Source organism: Ochotona princeps, chromosome 7 (genome assembly GCF_030435755.1).
Source record: "Ochotona princeps isolate mOchPri1 chromosome 7, mOchPri1.hap1, whole genome shotgun sequence".
NCBI classification, from domain to species: domain Eukaryota; kingdom Metazoa; phylum Chordata; class Mammalia; order Lagomorpha; family Ochotonidae; genus Ochotona; species Ochotona princeps.
In genome coordinates, this window is record NC_080838.1 from 16,683,612 (window position 1) to 16,696,717 (window position 13,106).

The 13,106-nt window shown below is 40.0% G+C and overlaps 1 protein-coding gene across 2 annotated transcripts in view; it reads left to right on the forward strand.

The window, feature by feature from the left end:
* The window catches only part of CLGN (calmegin), a 291,118-nt gene that overhangs the window by 19,416 nt on the left and 258,596 nt on the right, over nt 1–13,106 (forward strand). For both annotated transcript variants that reach the window (XM_004588145.3, XM_012927847.2), the window contains exons 6-7: nt 8,100–8,181; nt 9,817–10,009. In XM_004588145.3, coding sequence (XP_004588202.2) covers nt 8,100–8,181; nt 9,817–10,009 — 275 coding nt within the window. The remainder of the gene's footprint in view (nt 1–8,099; nt 8,182–9,816; nt 10,010–13,106) is intronic.

Sequence of the window (13,106 nt, forward strand, 5' to 3'; positions counted from 1 at the left end):
GGTATTATTTATCATGATTCAAGATCTGAATCTTGAGGGTTTGACAATAACTCGACTATTCTTTTAGGTAAATACTCCTCTATAATAAAATGAATCACTTAATATTTTTAGTACAAGTTTCTAATTAGGCAAGTAATAAAAAACAATGGTTTGCCAGATTAGCAACAAAGATTTGAAAATAACTTTTAGGAAAGAATGAAGTAATGATCCTGAAGAAAGAAACAGGGAGGATCCAGGATGCCTGTCAGTTTTTCATGTACTTAAAGACAACTAAAGGGAGAAACAATGTTTTTGACTTCCTTTAATATTGATAGAAAACTGGGCTAAAATGTAAGATAAAGAATTTTTTTTTATCGAGTACCTGAAATACCATGGATTTATGATATAACTTTAAAGGTGCTCCCCTCCCCCAGTCTGCATATATATTAGTGCATTAAAATGCTAAAGCATTCCCCATCTGATAATTTGTAATCTGAAATATTTATCCATTGCCCTTTATTTCTTCACATGAGAACAATTTTGTGATTTTATTCAACACCTTAAAATTTTTTTTTAATGCTTTGTATTTGTGGAACACAGTCTGATAATTTGGCATATGTATGGGATGTGTAACAATCAAGGCAAGATAATGAACATTTCCATCTCCTTCAACTTTTTTAAAGCTTTGAAGTTCTTATCTCTTCACAAAAATGTTATAAACTTACATGCTCTGAAATACCAGGGCTTGCTCCTTTATGTAACTTTGCTTTGGTACTCACTGTCCATAACCTTATACTTGCTAGCCTCTAGTGACCACTATTCTATACTCGTAAAAAAAAATCATTTTTTTAAAAGATTTGCTTAATTTTATTGGAAAGGCAGATCAGATTTATGAATAGAAGAAGAGACAAAGATCTTCAGTTTGCAGGTTCACTCCCCAGTGGCTGCAGTGGCCGGACTTGAGCTGATCAGAAGCCAGGAGCTCCTTCCGGGCCTTCCACGTGAATGCAGGGTCCCAAGGTTTTGGGCCATCCTCGACTGCTTTCCCATGACACAGCAGGGAGCTAGAAAGATAATGAAGCAGCCAGGACATGAACTGGTGCCCATATGAGAGCCTGGCATTTGCAAGGTGAAGATTTAGCCACTGAGTCATTGCATAGGACCTGATCAATTTCTCATAGTATGTCCTGTTTTTTTCCAGTAGATTCATGGCATTAAATTTTATGTTGAGTTCTTTGATGCATTGTGAGTTGACTGTTGCATATAGTGAGAGATAGAGGTCTATTTTAATTCTTCTTCATGTGGATATCTAGTTGTTCCAGCATCACTTACTGACAAGAGTTTCCTTTCCCAGTCTATGTTTCTGGCCTCTGCACTGTAACAATGGCCCCTGGTCTAGTCTGTTTTAAGTTCCATCTTCAAATTGAAAAATTGTTTCTTCTGCTTGATTCAACCTGTTATCGTGGCTCTCAGTTTCTTTCATTTATTGAATTTTTGAACACCAAGATTTCCGTATGGCTTTTTTTATAATCTTTATTTTTACTGAATTTCTCATTATCTGTGTCTGTATTCTCTTGTGTCTCATTGAGTCTCTTCAAAATCATTACTTTGAGTTCTGTTTCAGGAAATTGGTTAATTTCCTCTCAGGGGGAAGGACAGGAAGAGGTCTGTTGCTAAAGTTATTGTGTTCTTTTTGCCATAACAAGTTAACAACGATTTTTATTTTTCCTATGCTGACTTTTATGCATCTGCTAAATTTCTTGTACTAATTCTATAGGGTGGTTTTCATAGTTAAAGATTTTCAGGTGAGGAGGCATGGGTGTCGACTGAGTAGGCCATGTTGGCATTGGCTCCACTGGGCACATTAGTATAGACTCTATGAAGCTTCTTCAGCTATAGTCAGTGTCAGTGTTTGCCTGTGTGTCTCATTAGCCTGGGTTTCTCGGGGTTATGAGATTTCTGTGCTAGCTGATACACAGCTCTCTTAGGGTGGGATGGCCAACAGCTCTGCCAGTGGTGCCTGTAGCCACAAATGTGATGACCCTGTCAGTTTTCAATGGCTGCATGGTGACAGAGCCACTTGGGTGGGTTCAAGCAAGTGATGTGCCACTGGTTCAGTTGTGAAGGTGATGCACCTGCCAGTTTCAGAAGGGCACTCTGACTGGCATAGGTCAGCATGGCATGGTTCGCCCTGCAGTGAAGGTACAGTGCTCAGCAATTTCTAAGAGTGATACAGGGAAGAGTTGGTCTTAGTGGGTATGGATAGGCCCAGTGCAGCACACTTGGCAGTAAGGGTAGAGCAACTGTTAGCCTCTGAGCCTTGGGCAGGTGATTTTACAGCCTTTTCAGACCATGCTGCTGAGGGTAGACTGCCCAGCCACATCCTGGAACTGTGGACAGGTGGTCCGAACTACTCCTGTGCTGTAAGTGGATGGGCTGGGTTTGCCCAGGTGCTCAATGGGACCACATTTGGATAGGGCCTCAGGATGGCATTGCACAGCAGGAATCTGCACAAAGGAGGGTACACCATGGGCTGGGCTCCCAGAAGTAACCACAGTGCCAGAGAAAGCCTCTCCAGAAGCACAGGCTGTGGCACTGGCAGGGACTGCTCAGGGCCTTCTGCTCTCAGAGGCTCCATCGTGTGTAGTCCCTCTTGCTTCAGAATTGATCTCAGCTGAGGAAATGAAGCAGTCAAGGCTGTATTCTTCAGTCACTTCTCTACAAAGCTCTGCTGGGACCATGTGTTCCCTGCACTTGTGCCACATCCCGGTGTACCCCAGGATTACCCCTGAATACACTGGAGTCAGTGAAATATTATTTTGTTCCCTCTCTTCTGTCGCTCTTGTTCTTTATGCTATTTTGGTGGAGAGTGGCATGCCAGACATATCTAGGCAGCCATCTTGCTACAACATCCAAAGAACTTTTAATGTCAACGTGATGTTCAAGTAGCTTTGGTCTTGAGAGCTTTTCAGATTTTATATTTTCAGATTAGGGCCGTTCAGCACATAATGACTACGCAAATATTGAAAAAATCCCAAAGCCTCAGAAATATGAAACACTTCTGGTACTAAGCATATCAGGCAAGTTACCCAACATGTACTTATTATGTAGCCATGTAACTCTTAGAAACTAAGAATACCCTAACCTAAGATATGAAAAGCATACTAACTCATGAAAGATTTGAGAAGTTCTTAAAATTTACTGATGTGAAAATCAGAGGAGTTACAGAGAGAGTGAAGGAAAAAAACAAGATCTTTCATGCTAAGATTCACTCCCCCAAATCACTACAACAACCAGCGCTAGGTCAAACCAAAGTCAAGAGCCAGGAATGCTATTTAGGTCTCCTTCGTGGGAGGGAGGGGCACAAGCAGGTGGCTGTCTTCTTCTGCCTTCCAGGCACACTAGCAAGAATTGGAACAGAAAGCAGAGCAATCAGGAATTGAGCTTTCTCCCTGATGAGGGATACTCCTGATGGCTTAACCCATATCTGGTCCTGAGAAGGTCTTCAAGTAAATGCCTGTTTTTAGTTTTTTTATTATTTATTTATTTATTTATTTATTTATTATATTTAATCCATTAATTACATTGTATTATGTGACACAGTTTCATAGGTACTTGGATTTTCCCCACCCCTCCCAAAACCCTCCCACCATGGTGGATTCCTCCACCCTGTTGCATAACCACAGTTCAAGTTCAGTTGAGATTCCCCCATTGCAAGCATATACCAAACATACAGTCCAGCATCTTATTGTCCAGTCAAGTTCAACAGCTTCTTAGGTATACCCTCTCTGGTCTGAAGACAGAGCCAGCAGAGTATCATCCCGATCAATTAAAAGCTCCAACATACCATCAGCAAAAATTTACATCATTATGGAATTAATTGACATAGTAATGAGTAACCAATATGGTAAAAGTAAATGCGAGTTCTTAATCACCTTCTGTGACCACCTCACTGACATTTCAATTTTAGTTTATACACAACATATAACATACATAACATAACATGTTATACATAACATCATATCATCTTAAATTAAGGCAAACATGTGGTATTTAACCTTTTGGGATTGGCTCATTTCCCTTAGCATTATGGTTTCCAGTTTGGCCCATTTGGCCACAAAGAACTGCATTTTGTTTTTTTAATAGCTGAGTAGTATTCCATGGAGTAGATGAACCATAGCTTTCTTATCCAATCCTCTGCTGATGGGCATTTTGGCTGCTTCCATGTTTTTGCAATTACTGATTGTGCTGCTATGAACATAGGAGTGCATGTTGGTTTCTCATAAAACAAGTGTTCTGGATATATTCCTAGGAATGCTTCAACGCAATTCCAATCAAATTGCCAAAAACATTCTTCATGGAACTGGAAACAATGATCCAAAGGTTTATCTGGAAACACAAAAAACCACGAATAGCCAGAGCCATCCTGAAGAACAGGAAGTTAGCAGGGGGAATCACAGTTCCAGACCTCTGGACATACTATAGGGCAGTGGTTATCAAAATAGCCTGGTACTGGCATAAAGATAGAGAGGAAGATCAATGGAGCAGAATAGAAACACCAGACGGGAACCCACACAGATACAGCCAAATAATCTTTGACAAAAGGACAAACGATAATCCTGGCAAATGGGAAGGTCTGTTCAATAAATGCTGTTGGGACAACTGGTTGATAGCCTGTAGAAACAAAAAGATAGACCCACATCTCTCACCATACACCAAGATCAAATCTAAATGGATAAAAGATCTAAACCTACATCCAGAAACCTTTAAACTTTTGGAAGAAAATGTTGGAAATACTCTGCAAGATCTAGGGGCAGGTCCCTACTTCCTAAAAAGGACTCCAAAAGCAATAGAAATCAAGGCCAGAATAAACAAATGGGACCTCATCAAACTAAGAAGCTTCTGTACAGCAAAGGAAACAATAAAGTAAAAAAGCAACCCACAGAATGGGAGAAGATCTTTGTGCACTACATAGGCAATAGAGGGCTAATCTCCAGAATATACAAAGAACTACAAAACAGCCAAAACACCAAAACAAACAAGCCACTCAAGAAATGGGCACGGGAAATGGGCAGACACTTCACAAAGGAACAAACCCAAATGGCAAATAAACATGAAAAAATGCTCAAGTTCCCTGGCAATAAGGGAAATCCAAATTAAAACATCAATGAGGTACCACCTAACGCCAGTAAGACTGGCCCACATGAATAAAAGCACCAACAACACTTGTTGGCGAGGTTGCGGGGAAAAGGGAACCCTACTCCACTGCTGGTGGGGCTGCAGGCTGGTACAGCCTCTATGGAAATCAGTATGGAGAACATTCAAACAACTCAAAATCAACATACCGTATGATCCAGCAATAGCACTCCTAGGAATATATCCAGAACACTTGTTTTATGTTTTTAGTTTTAATACTGTTTTTGCCAAACGTGACCACAGGAGTTTATTTTCCCCTGTAACACAGGGCTATTTCAGGGAAGAGTTGATATTCAAAACAATTTAGGATGAAATTTAGATATGCTTCCAGTTTTCCTGTGACTTAAAGTTCAGCAGCTGTTGAGCTGCTTGAAGTATGTTTTACTAACCCTCTAATCCACAGAGAATTGTTTATATTATATACAATTATTTGGAAGGTCTTTAACTTTACAGTATAAAAAGGGCCAGAGCAACTGAGTCTAGGCATAATAGAACAGTAAAACAATGTTTGCGGTGATGGAGCTGGTTTACCAGTGGGTTCTTTCAATCTTACTTTTTCATTGCACAGGTTGTCCTAAGAGCACTTACAGTAAAGCAATATCTTTTTCTAGTAATTTTCATGAAGTCACTTCATGAAGCATTTCTAATTCTTCTATACTTCACATGAAGAAAACAAATATTAGCCATTACTTAAAATAAAAATAGGACTTTGAGGAACACAAACCATCCTTTATTTTAAAAAATGAAAATAACAAAGCAAAACCTTTATTGTGACAATGACTGAATCTCATAGCTTTGAGCCTTTATTTGCCCATTGATGAGGTCATTGCAACCATCCTTGGACCAGTAGAACTAGTGCACATCCTCATAGTAATGTACAGGCAAGCAAATATTGAAGCTACAGTTTAAAAAACCTGACCCTACTCAAGACATCTCTAGGACAAATGTGTTATGGGGTGCAGCCAGTGACCCATTGACAGTGGCCAAATGAAATTTGGCTGTGTCCCCAACCCTCTGTCCTGAAAGTAGGTCCTAACAGCAATGATAATTCCATCCTCAACCACTTCCCCCACGTCCTAATTTAGCCAGGATATTGGATGCAGATCAGTCCAATGAGTCTAGGTGTTTTTAGCTACAAACTCAGTTCCTGTTCCTGCCCATCCCAACGACCACTAATCAACTCCTTAGCCCACAACACTTAGGTATTCGCTCCTGCCCACCTATGACTTACCTATCAACTGAGAGGGGACAGTATTGCATTGCACTGTCGTATAACCACTCCCCTCACAAGCCCCTTTAAAAGGCCCATGGAGCAGGGGCTGTCACTCTCTTTTTGGTCAGGTGCTTCCATTACTCTGGCACCTGGACTCTTGGCTGACCCAGGACAGGTAATCCCCTGAGCATGGTCCCATGTACTGCTTAGATGAGGCAATGGATATAATAATGCTGTTTCTGGTTTGTGTACTATCTGGAATTCCAGGAGGGGTGAGGCCTAGCAGTAGTGGAATGTGGGCAGAGAAGCCAGGGAAAGGTGAATGTCTGCAGCTTTTTAAGTGTGTCCAGGTTCTTTGTGAGTATGTCCAGGTTATTCGTTGCATGTCTCTTAGGATAATTTATGTTGTTGGGGAAGCTGGGACTAGGTCTTCAGCTTAATGGATGTTCTTAAGGATAATGACCATTTGTTCCTTTTGGGATTATGATTAGTTGGATTGCTGCATGGACTTGTGGTTTGCTATTGTGCTGTATTATCCCCAAGCTTAGTTAATAAAGACTCCTTAATAAGCTTTAGGCAAGTCTGGTGTGATCTCGCTCGCACCCTGCAACAAAATGCAAAATCAGAGTGACTTTCAGAACTTTATGACGCCATAATTTAGGCTTGCAACCAATCTCAGAAGCCACTTAAGAAATTGAGCTCATTAGAAAGTATGCAGGAAAATCAGCCATATTCTTACAAGTCGGAGATAATCACTTGAAGTGGTCCTGTTTGCTCTGTTCTTTCTGATGTATAAGCACACAAACACCCTAATCACTTCATAGACTGACATTGTCACATTCTTGTCACCTGTCCCCTTAGCAAGATTTAAAAATACAGTCCTTTATTAAAATGAACACTGTTTCCTGTTGCTTCTCAGGTTTTGACTGTATTTGTTTGAATTCATCGAACAAAATTATAACTTTTTTGGATTTTACCGATTTTTTTTTTCACTTTGACATCCAGCTCCTCATTGATTTTGTCACATGTGACTCATCAGTTTATCAGAAATGTCATCTAGCTGTGCCTTGTTGTCTTAGCAACATCATTTGCTTAAAGAAAAAAAAAGCTTTGCTCAGAGTTACACTGTATTGTAAATCCACATTCTCGTATTTGTTAAGGTCTTATTCAAAACCGTTCAAATTTCCTTTATCTCATAGCTTTTCATGTCTGAAATATTCCAGTGTATGAAATCTAATTAAATGCCTAATTTAATATGATTTAGATAGAGTTGAACTAAAGGACTTATTTATTGTAAACATTCTGAAATCATTAGCAATTTCTCAGAAAACTTTTGTTGTTGTGCCCATGATGCTTTAACCATTTTTTCTTTTAGATGATAAGGAATATATGTGGTATCTCGCTTATCCATTCAGAGTTTCCTGTTATGGTTTTAGTCAGTCTTAATCTTAATTTAACAGTTTTGGGTGGAAACATATTAAATCAATTAGTCGATTTTTCCATTTTTGATATTTATTCTATTTTGAATATTTTAATAATGGGCACTTTTGGAAACTCATTTCTGTTCATTTCCTCTATGTTGCTTATTTTTACATAAGCTTTCTGGTAATATGAAGTATTTCTGTGTAAGTGAATTGAGAGGAATATGTTAGATTTTTAAGAAAAGGTAGTAATTTTTATCAGCAGTGTGGTTCTTTTTTCCTTCATTTAGATATGAAGTAAATTTTCAAGACGGTATTGATTGTGGAGGTGCATACATTAAACTTCTAGCAGACACCGGGGAGTTGTCTCTGGTATGGTATTTTAATATTTAAGAAATTTGTTAAATAAGTATCTTTAAGCAGTAATGGATAAAACTGTTTTGAAGTGAAACTGAAAAGAACGTTGAACATCACTTTTCAACATGAGCTTGTATGGCTTTTATAAGTTGCCTTTGGGCTTCATGGGAAGTTCTTCAAAGATCTCAATTTTGTAAACTGTTTCAACATAAAACTTTTCCACATGTATAAACAAGCAATGACATGATGCATGCCAATGCTATTAAGTATCAAATCGGAGTTATTTCCCAAATAATAATTATAATTTTGTTGTAGCAGAGCAGTAAAAAATGGCCAAAAATATTAAAAGTAGGACAGTTCAGACAAAATAATGCATTCTAAAGTGTTTTTATTACGAGGAATTGGCTATATAATTTTAAGAGGTTGTAGGAAAACCATTTATATACTGGGCATTTGTTACGCCTGCTCCTACAGGAGGCTGTGCCATGGTTTCTGCATATAGCAAGTTAAGGGAGGCCTCCCTGAGTCTCTTGTCAGAAGGAGAGGCTACCCGGAGGATGAGAAATGTGGCTTGAAGGCTTCCTTATGTACTGGGATGGAGCCAGATGAGAGAGGCTTTACCTAGTATGCACTGAGGATGTGTTCTAAGTGCTGTAAGGTCATCAGCAGGATGTCAAAAAACTCCTATCGCCAAGTATTCCTGAAAGCCCTTTATCTGACGGACTGATTAACATCCAGAGAAGCCTCCTACTGTGGGTGGTATCCTCGGTATACTTCAGACATTATAGAATGAATGTATGGAAAGGTTAAAACAAAGTGCTCAGTGGTGATTGGATTTGAACCCCCAGTATCTGAGCCCAGACCCCATACTCGTAGCCACTACACCGACACCACATAAAGGGAAGTGACGATTAGTAAGATCAGGGAGCATGTCTGTTTTGTGTTTGAATCGCTCTTTTTTTGTGTTCAGAGGATCATTTTCTGGTCTCTTCCTGAAGATTAGTCATGAATGGTCATTCTTTTTTTTTTAATTTATTTATTTTTATTGGCAAGGCAGATATACAGAGAGGAGGAGAGACAGAGAGGAAGATCTTCCATCCGATGATTCACTCCCCAAGTGAGCCGCAACGGCCGATCCGATGCCGGGAACCTGGAACCTCTTCCGGGTCTCCCACTAGGTGCAGGGTCCCAAAGCTTTGGACCATCCTCGACTGCTTTCCCAGGCCACAAGCAGAGAGCTGGATGGGAAGTGGAGCTGCCGGGATTAGAACCGGCACCCACATGGGATCCCGGGGCGTTCAAGGCGAGGACTTTAGCCACTAGGCCATGCCGCCGGGCCCATGAATGGTCATTCTTAAGGGTCATACAGGGAAGGGGACTTGAGAACAATTAATGGAAATCAAATAAAAGGAAATTGTTTAGGTTTTTCATGAACATTTTGAAGAACCCTTGATCAATTTACTGTATTGCATAGTTTGTTCAATAGTGAAGTGAAATCTGTCATTTCCCCACATCCTTTATTGTCACTTGTGTTAAATAGTTCGTTGGTAGTAAGCATTTATTACACTTTTTGTAAACTCTCCCCATAGAGAAAATTCATTAAATACTCTGTAGTTCTCAACTAATCCCAACACTCATCTCTCTTTAAAGGAAAACTTTTATGATAAAACATCTTATACCATTATGTTTGGACCAGATAAATGCGGAGAAGATTACAAACTTCATTTTATCTTCAGACATAAACATCCCAAAACTGGAGTCTTTGAAGAGAAACATGCCAAACAGCCAGATGTAGACCTTAAAAAGTTCTTTACAGACAGGAAGACTCATCTTTATACCCTTGGTATATCCTTTTAATTCATTCATTAATTCAAAAATATCTGCTGATTAGAGGTATGTTCATGGCCAAGTGGTTGTGGGGGAGAAGACAAATACACACCCTACCTTAAAGGGGCTTGCCTTTTGGGGAAAAGCATGCCTACATAATCTTACCTCCAGGTAGAAAACAAAGTGTCACGTGAGAGACAGGTGAAGTGCAGTTCGAAGACATTGCTCCTTTCAGCTTGGAAACATGGAGCAAACCTAGTGGGGATGTGGGTGAACTGGTCTGCCGGGGGATAGCGAGGATGGGGAAGCTGACTATGGCCGAGAGTGGTACCCTGAGAAGAGAAACCTGAGAAATCGAGAGGTACTGGATGCCAGGCTCAGATGTTGAGGCCTGGTCCTATTGACAGTGACCCTGCTCTCAGGTCTCTCCTCGTGGGGGTCGTGGCACAGACCTTGCTTAGAAAGGAAAAGCATTGAGGTCTCTCATACTAACATTCATAGCCTTACTTCAGCAGATGGGGATTTGCATGGGCATGGGGGGAGGGATGTTCTCTGAGGTGTTACCTGGCCACATACAATTCTCACGGCATTTCAGAAACCAGTTGGAACTGATTTATTTTGTTTTGCTTTGTTTCCAAACCATTTTTTTTTTTTTTTTAATTGGAAAGCTAGGCAGATGGAGGTTTATAGAGAGGGAGTTCCAATTTGCTTGTTCATTTTCTCAAATGCCTGCCATGGCTAGGGCAGAGCAGGGCTCAAGGAAAACCAGGAATGCCATCAAATCACCCACTTGGTGACACGAATCCAGTTGCTCGAGCCATCACTGTTCACTCTCAGAGGCTGCACAAGCAGGACGTGAGGCAGGAGCTGGAGCAGGTCCCCAACCCAGGCTTGTCCAGTGTGGGACACGGTTGTCTTCAGCAACATCTTCACTGCTGGGCTACTTGCTTGCCCTCCAGAGAACATTCTGAAATGGCTATGTCAGTTTTCTCTCAATTCGCAGCTTCATGCAAGACTAATGTATTTCAGTCTTCTTTGCAAAGGCTGCACATTGGACACATTCATTTGTACTAAACCAAGTCTCTGTTTTGCCTTTCTGACCAAGCATACATACTGACGTTTTCAGGAATACAATGTCAATGTATAAATAATGAAAAAATGTTAGCTAGAAAAGAAAAAAGGAATTAGACTTACTATAAACCTGAGCAAAAGCATATTGGTAGTGTGTATCAGAAGGCCATAAGAGATCTATATCCTTTAGAACTATAATTCTGCTCTCAGAAGTTATACAAAGAAAATAATGTAGAATAAAATGAATGACCTGTGTGTGCAACCAATGCAAAACAATCTAAAGACCAGAGCAGGAGGAATTTTTAATATAATTCAAAGATAGCCAAGAAAATGTGAAGTTTAAATCAAATGCTTATATAGATTGAGTATCCTTAATTTGCATCCCCCAATCTCATTTTTTGAGTGTCCCCATATTGCTCAAAATGTAGATTTCAGAGCATTTCATATTTCCAGATTAGGGATGCCTCACTGAGTAAAAGTTGTGCAAACTATTGTACAGTGCAGAAGATTCCGAAGCCTGAAACACTTTTGGCTTGAAGAATTTTAGGGTAGGAACACTCAGCCTGTACTATTGAAATGGGGACATAAAACTGCATATTATGCAAGCAAACAGGAAAAGAATAGAAAACAAGGACTAATTTCATTTATCACATGATACACAGCATTGCAAAGATACTGTGATGTCAGCAGTGGTCTTGATTTAATTGCTGTATTCTCTTGGAAACAAGAAAGACTTGTAGGACTAGAATCGAAATTCAAGTCTTGTCTCTTAAAATTTGCTTTTTTCTTTCTTTACTACTGTACATAAAAGCTTTGACCCTTGTGTGAGAATGTGAGGATTATTGAATTACTTTTTACATTTTTTTATCCTGTAACTTTAAAAAAAAAGATTTATTTATTTTTATTGGAAAGGCAGACATACAGAGAGGAGGAGAGACAGAGAGGAAGATCTTCTGTCCGATGGTTCACTCCCCAAGTGGCTGCAGTGGCTGGAGTTAAGCCAATCCGAAACCCAGCTGCCTCTTCTGGGTCTCCCACACAGATGCAGGGTCCCAAGGCTTTGAGCCGTCCTCAACTGCTTTCCCAGGCCGCAGGCAGAGAGCTGGATAGGAAGTGGAGCAGCTGGGATTAGAACCGGCACCCATATGGGATCCTGGCACGTTCAAGGCGAGGACTTTAGCCGCTACACTATCATGCTGGGCCCTATCCTGTAACATTTTAAAAGAATCTCAAGTACTTTTCACACACTTTATATAATCTGCTGCCTCTTAGTATAGAATTTAAAACTTTGAATGCAGTTTTCTAAATGGAAACATTCTTTGCAAAGATTATTATTTTCATATATTCCTATTTGTCATATACTTCTTTTTTTTACTATGCTTTCAAAACAAATTTGTTTGTTACAAAATAGAATGAGAAAGCTGTCTTTTCAAAAATTTCCTCCAGAAATGCCTTTTACCGAAATCAGAATAATCTTGTACATTTCTGCTTTTAAGATCTTACATTTAGCTCTGCTTTAATCTTGGTATTTCCCACGCTGCTTTTTCATAGTGTAGTTGTGTGCCCTCAAGTGTAAGTAGAAGAGGAGATAGAGGAGAAAATACTGAGCATGGGGTTGCTTTAACAGTTTGATTTATTCTGAGTGAGCTAGTTTTGATACAAAATGAGCTGGCCTTGTTGTGACTGAAACCTTTAGACAGTTACTGCTTCTGAGCTGTTGCTTCAGAAGGTGGTAGGAAGGCAGCATGAGGCTGCCCTGTGCCGGCAGTTCCTACTGGCTGGCTGACCAGGAGCAATATGGGGCAGCTCCCTTCCTCCGTCCCTTTCTCCAAACACCCGTCTTATTCAGTGACCTCCAAATTCACAGAAGAGTAAAAGAGATCTTTTATTTTGGTGTTTCAAAGGCTCAGGGAGTCCTCGATAACATTTTTGGCTAAGGGACTTTGACCGGGCTAAAATATAAGTGGTAATGTAGCTGATAAGTGTGAGCTCAAATAGTTTAAATCACCCTTAAGGTAACTGCACCCCACAGTATAGAAGCC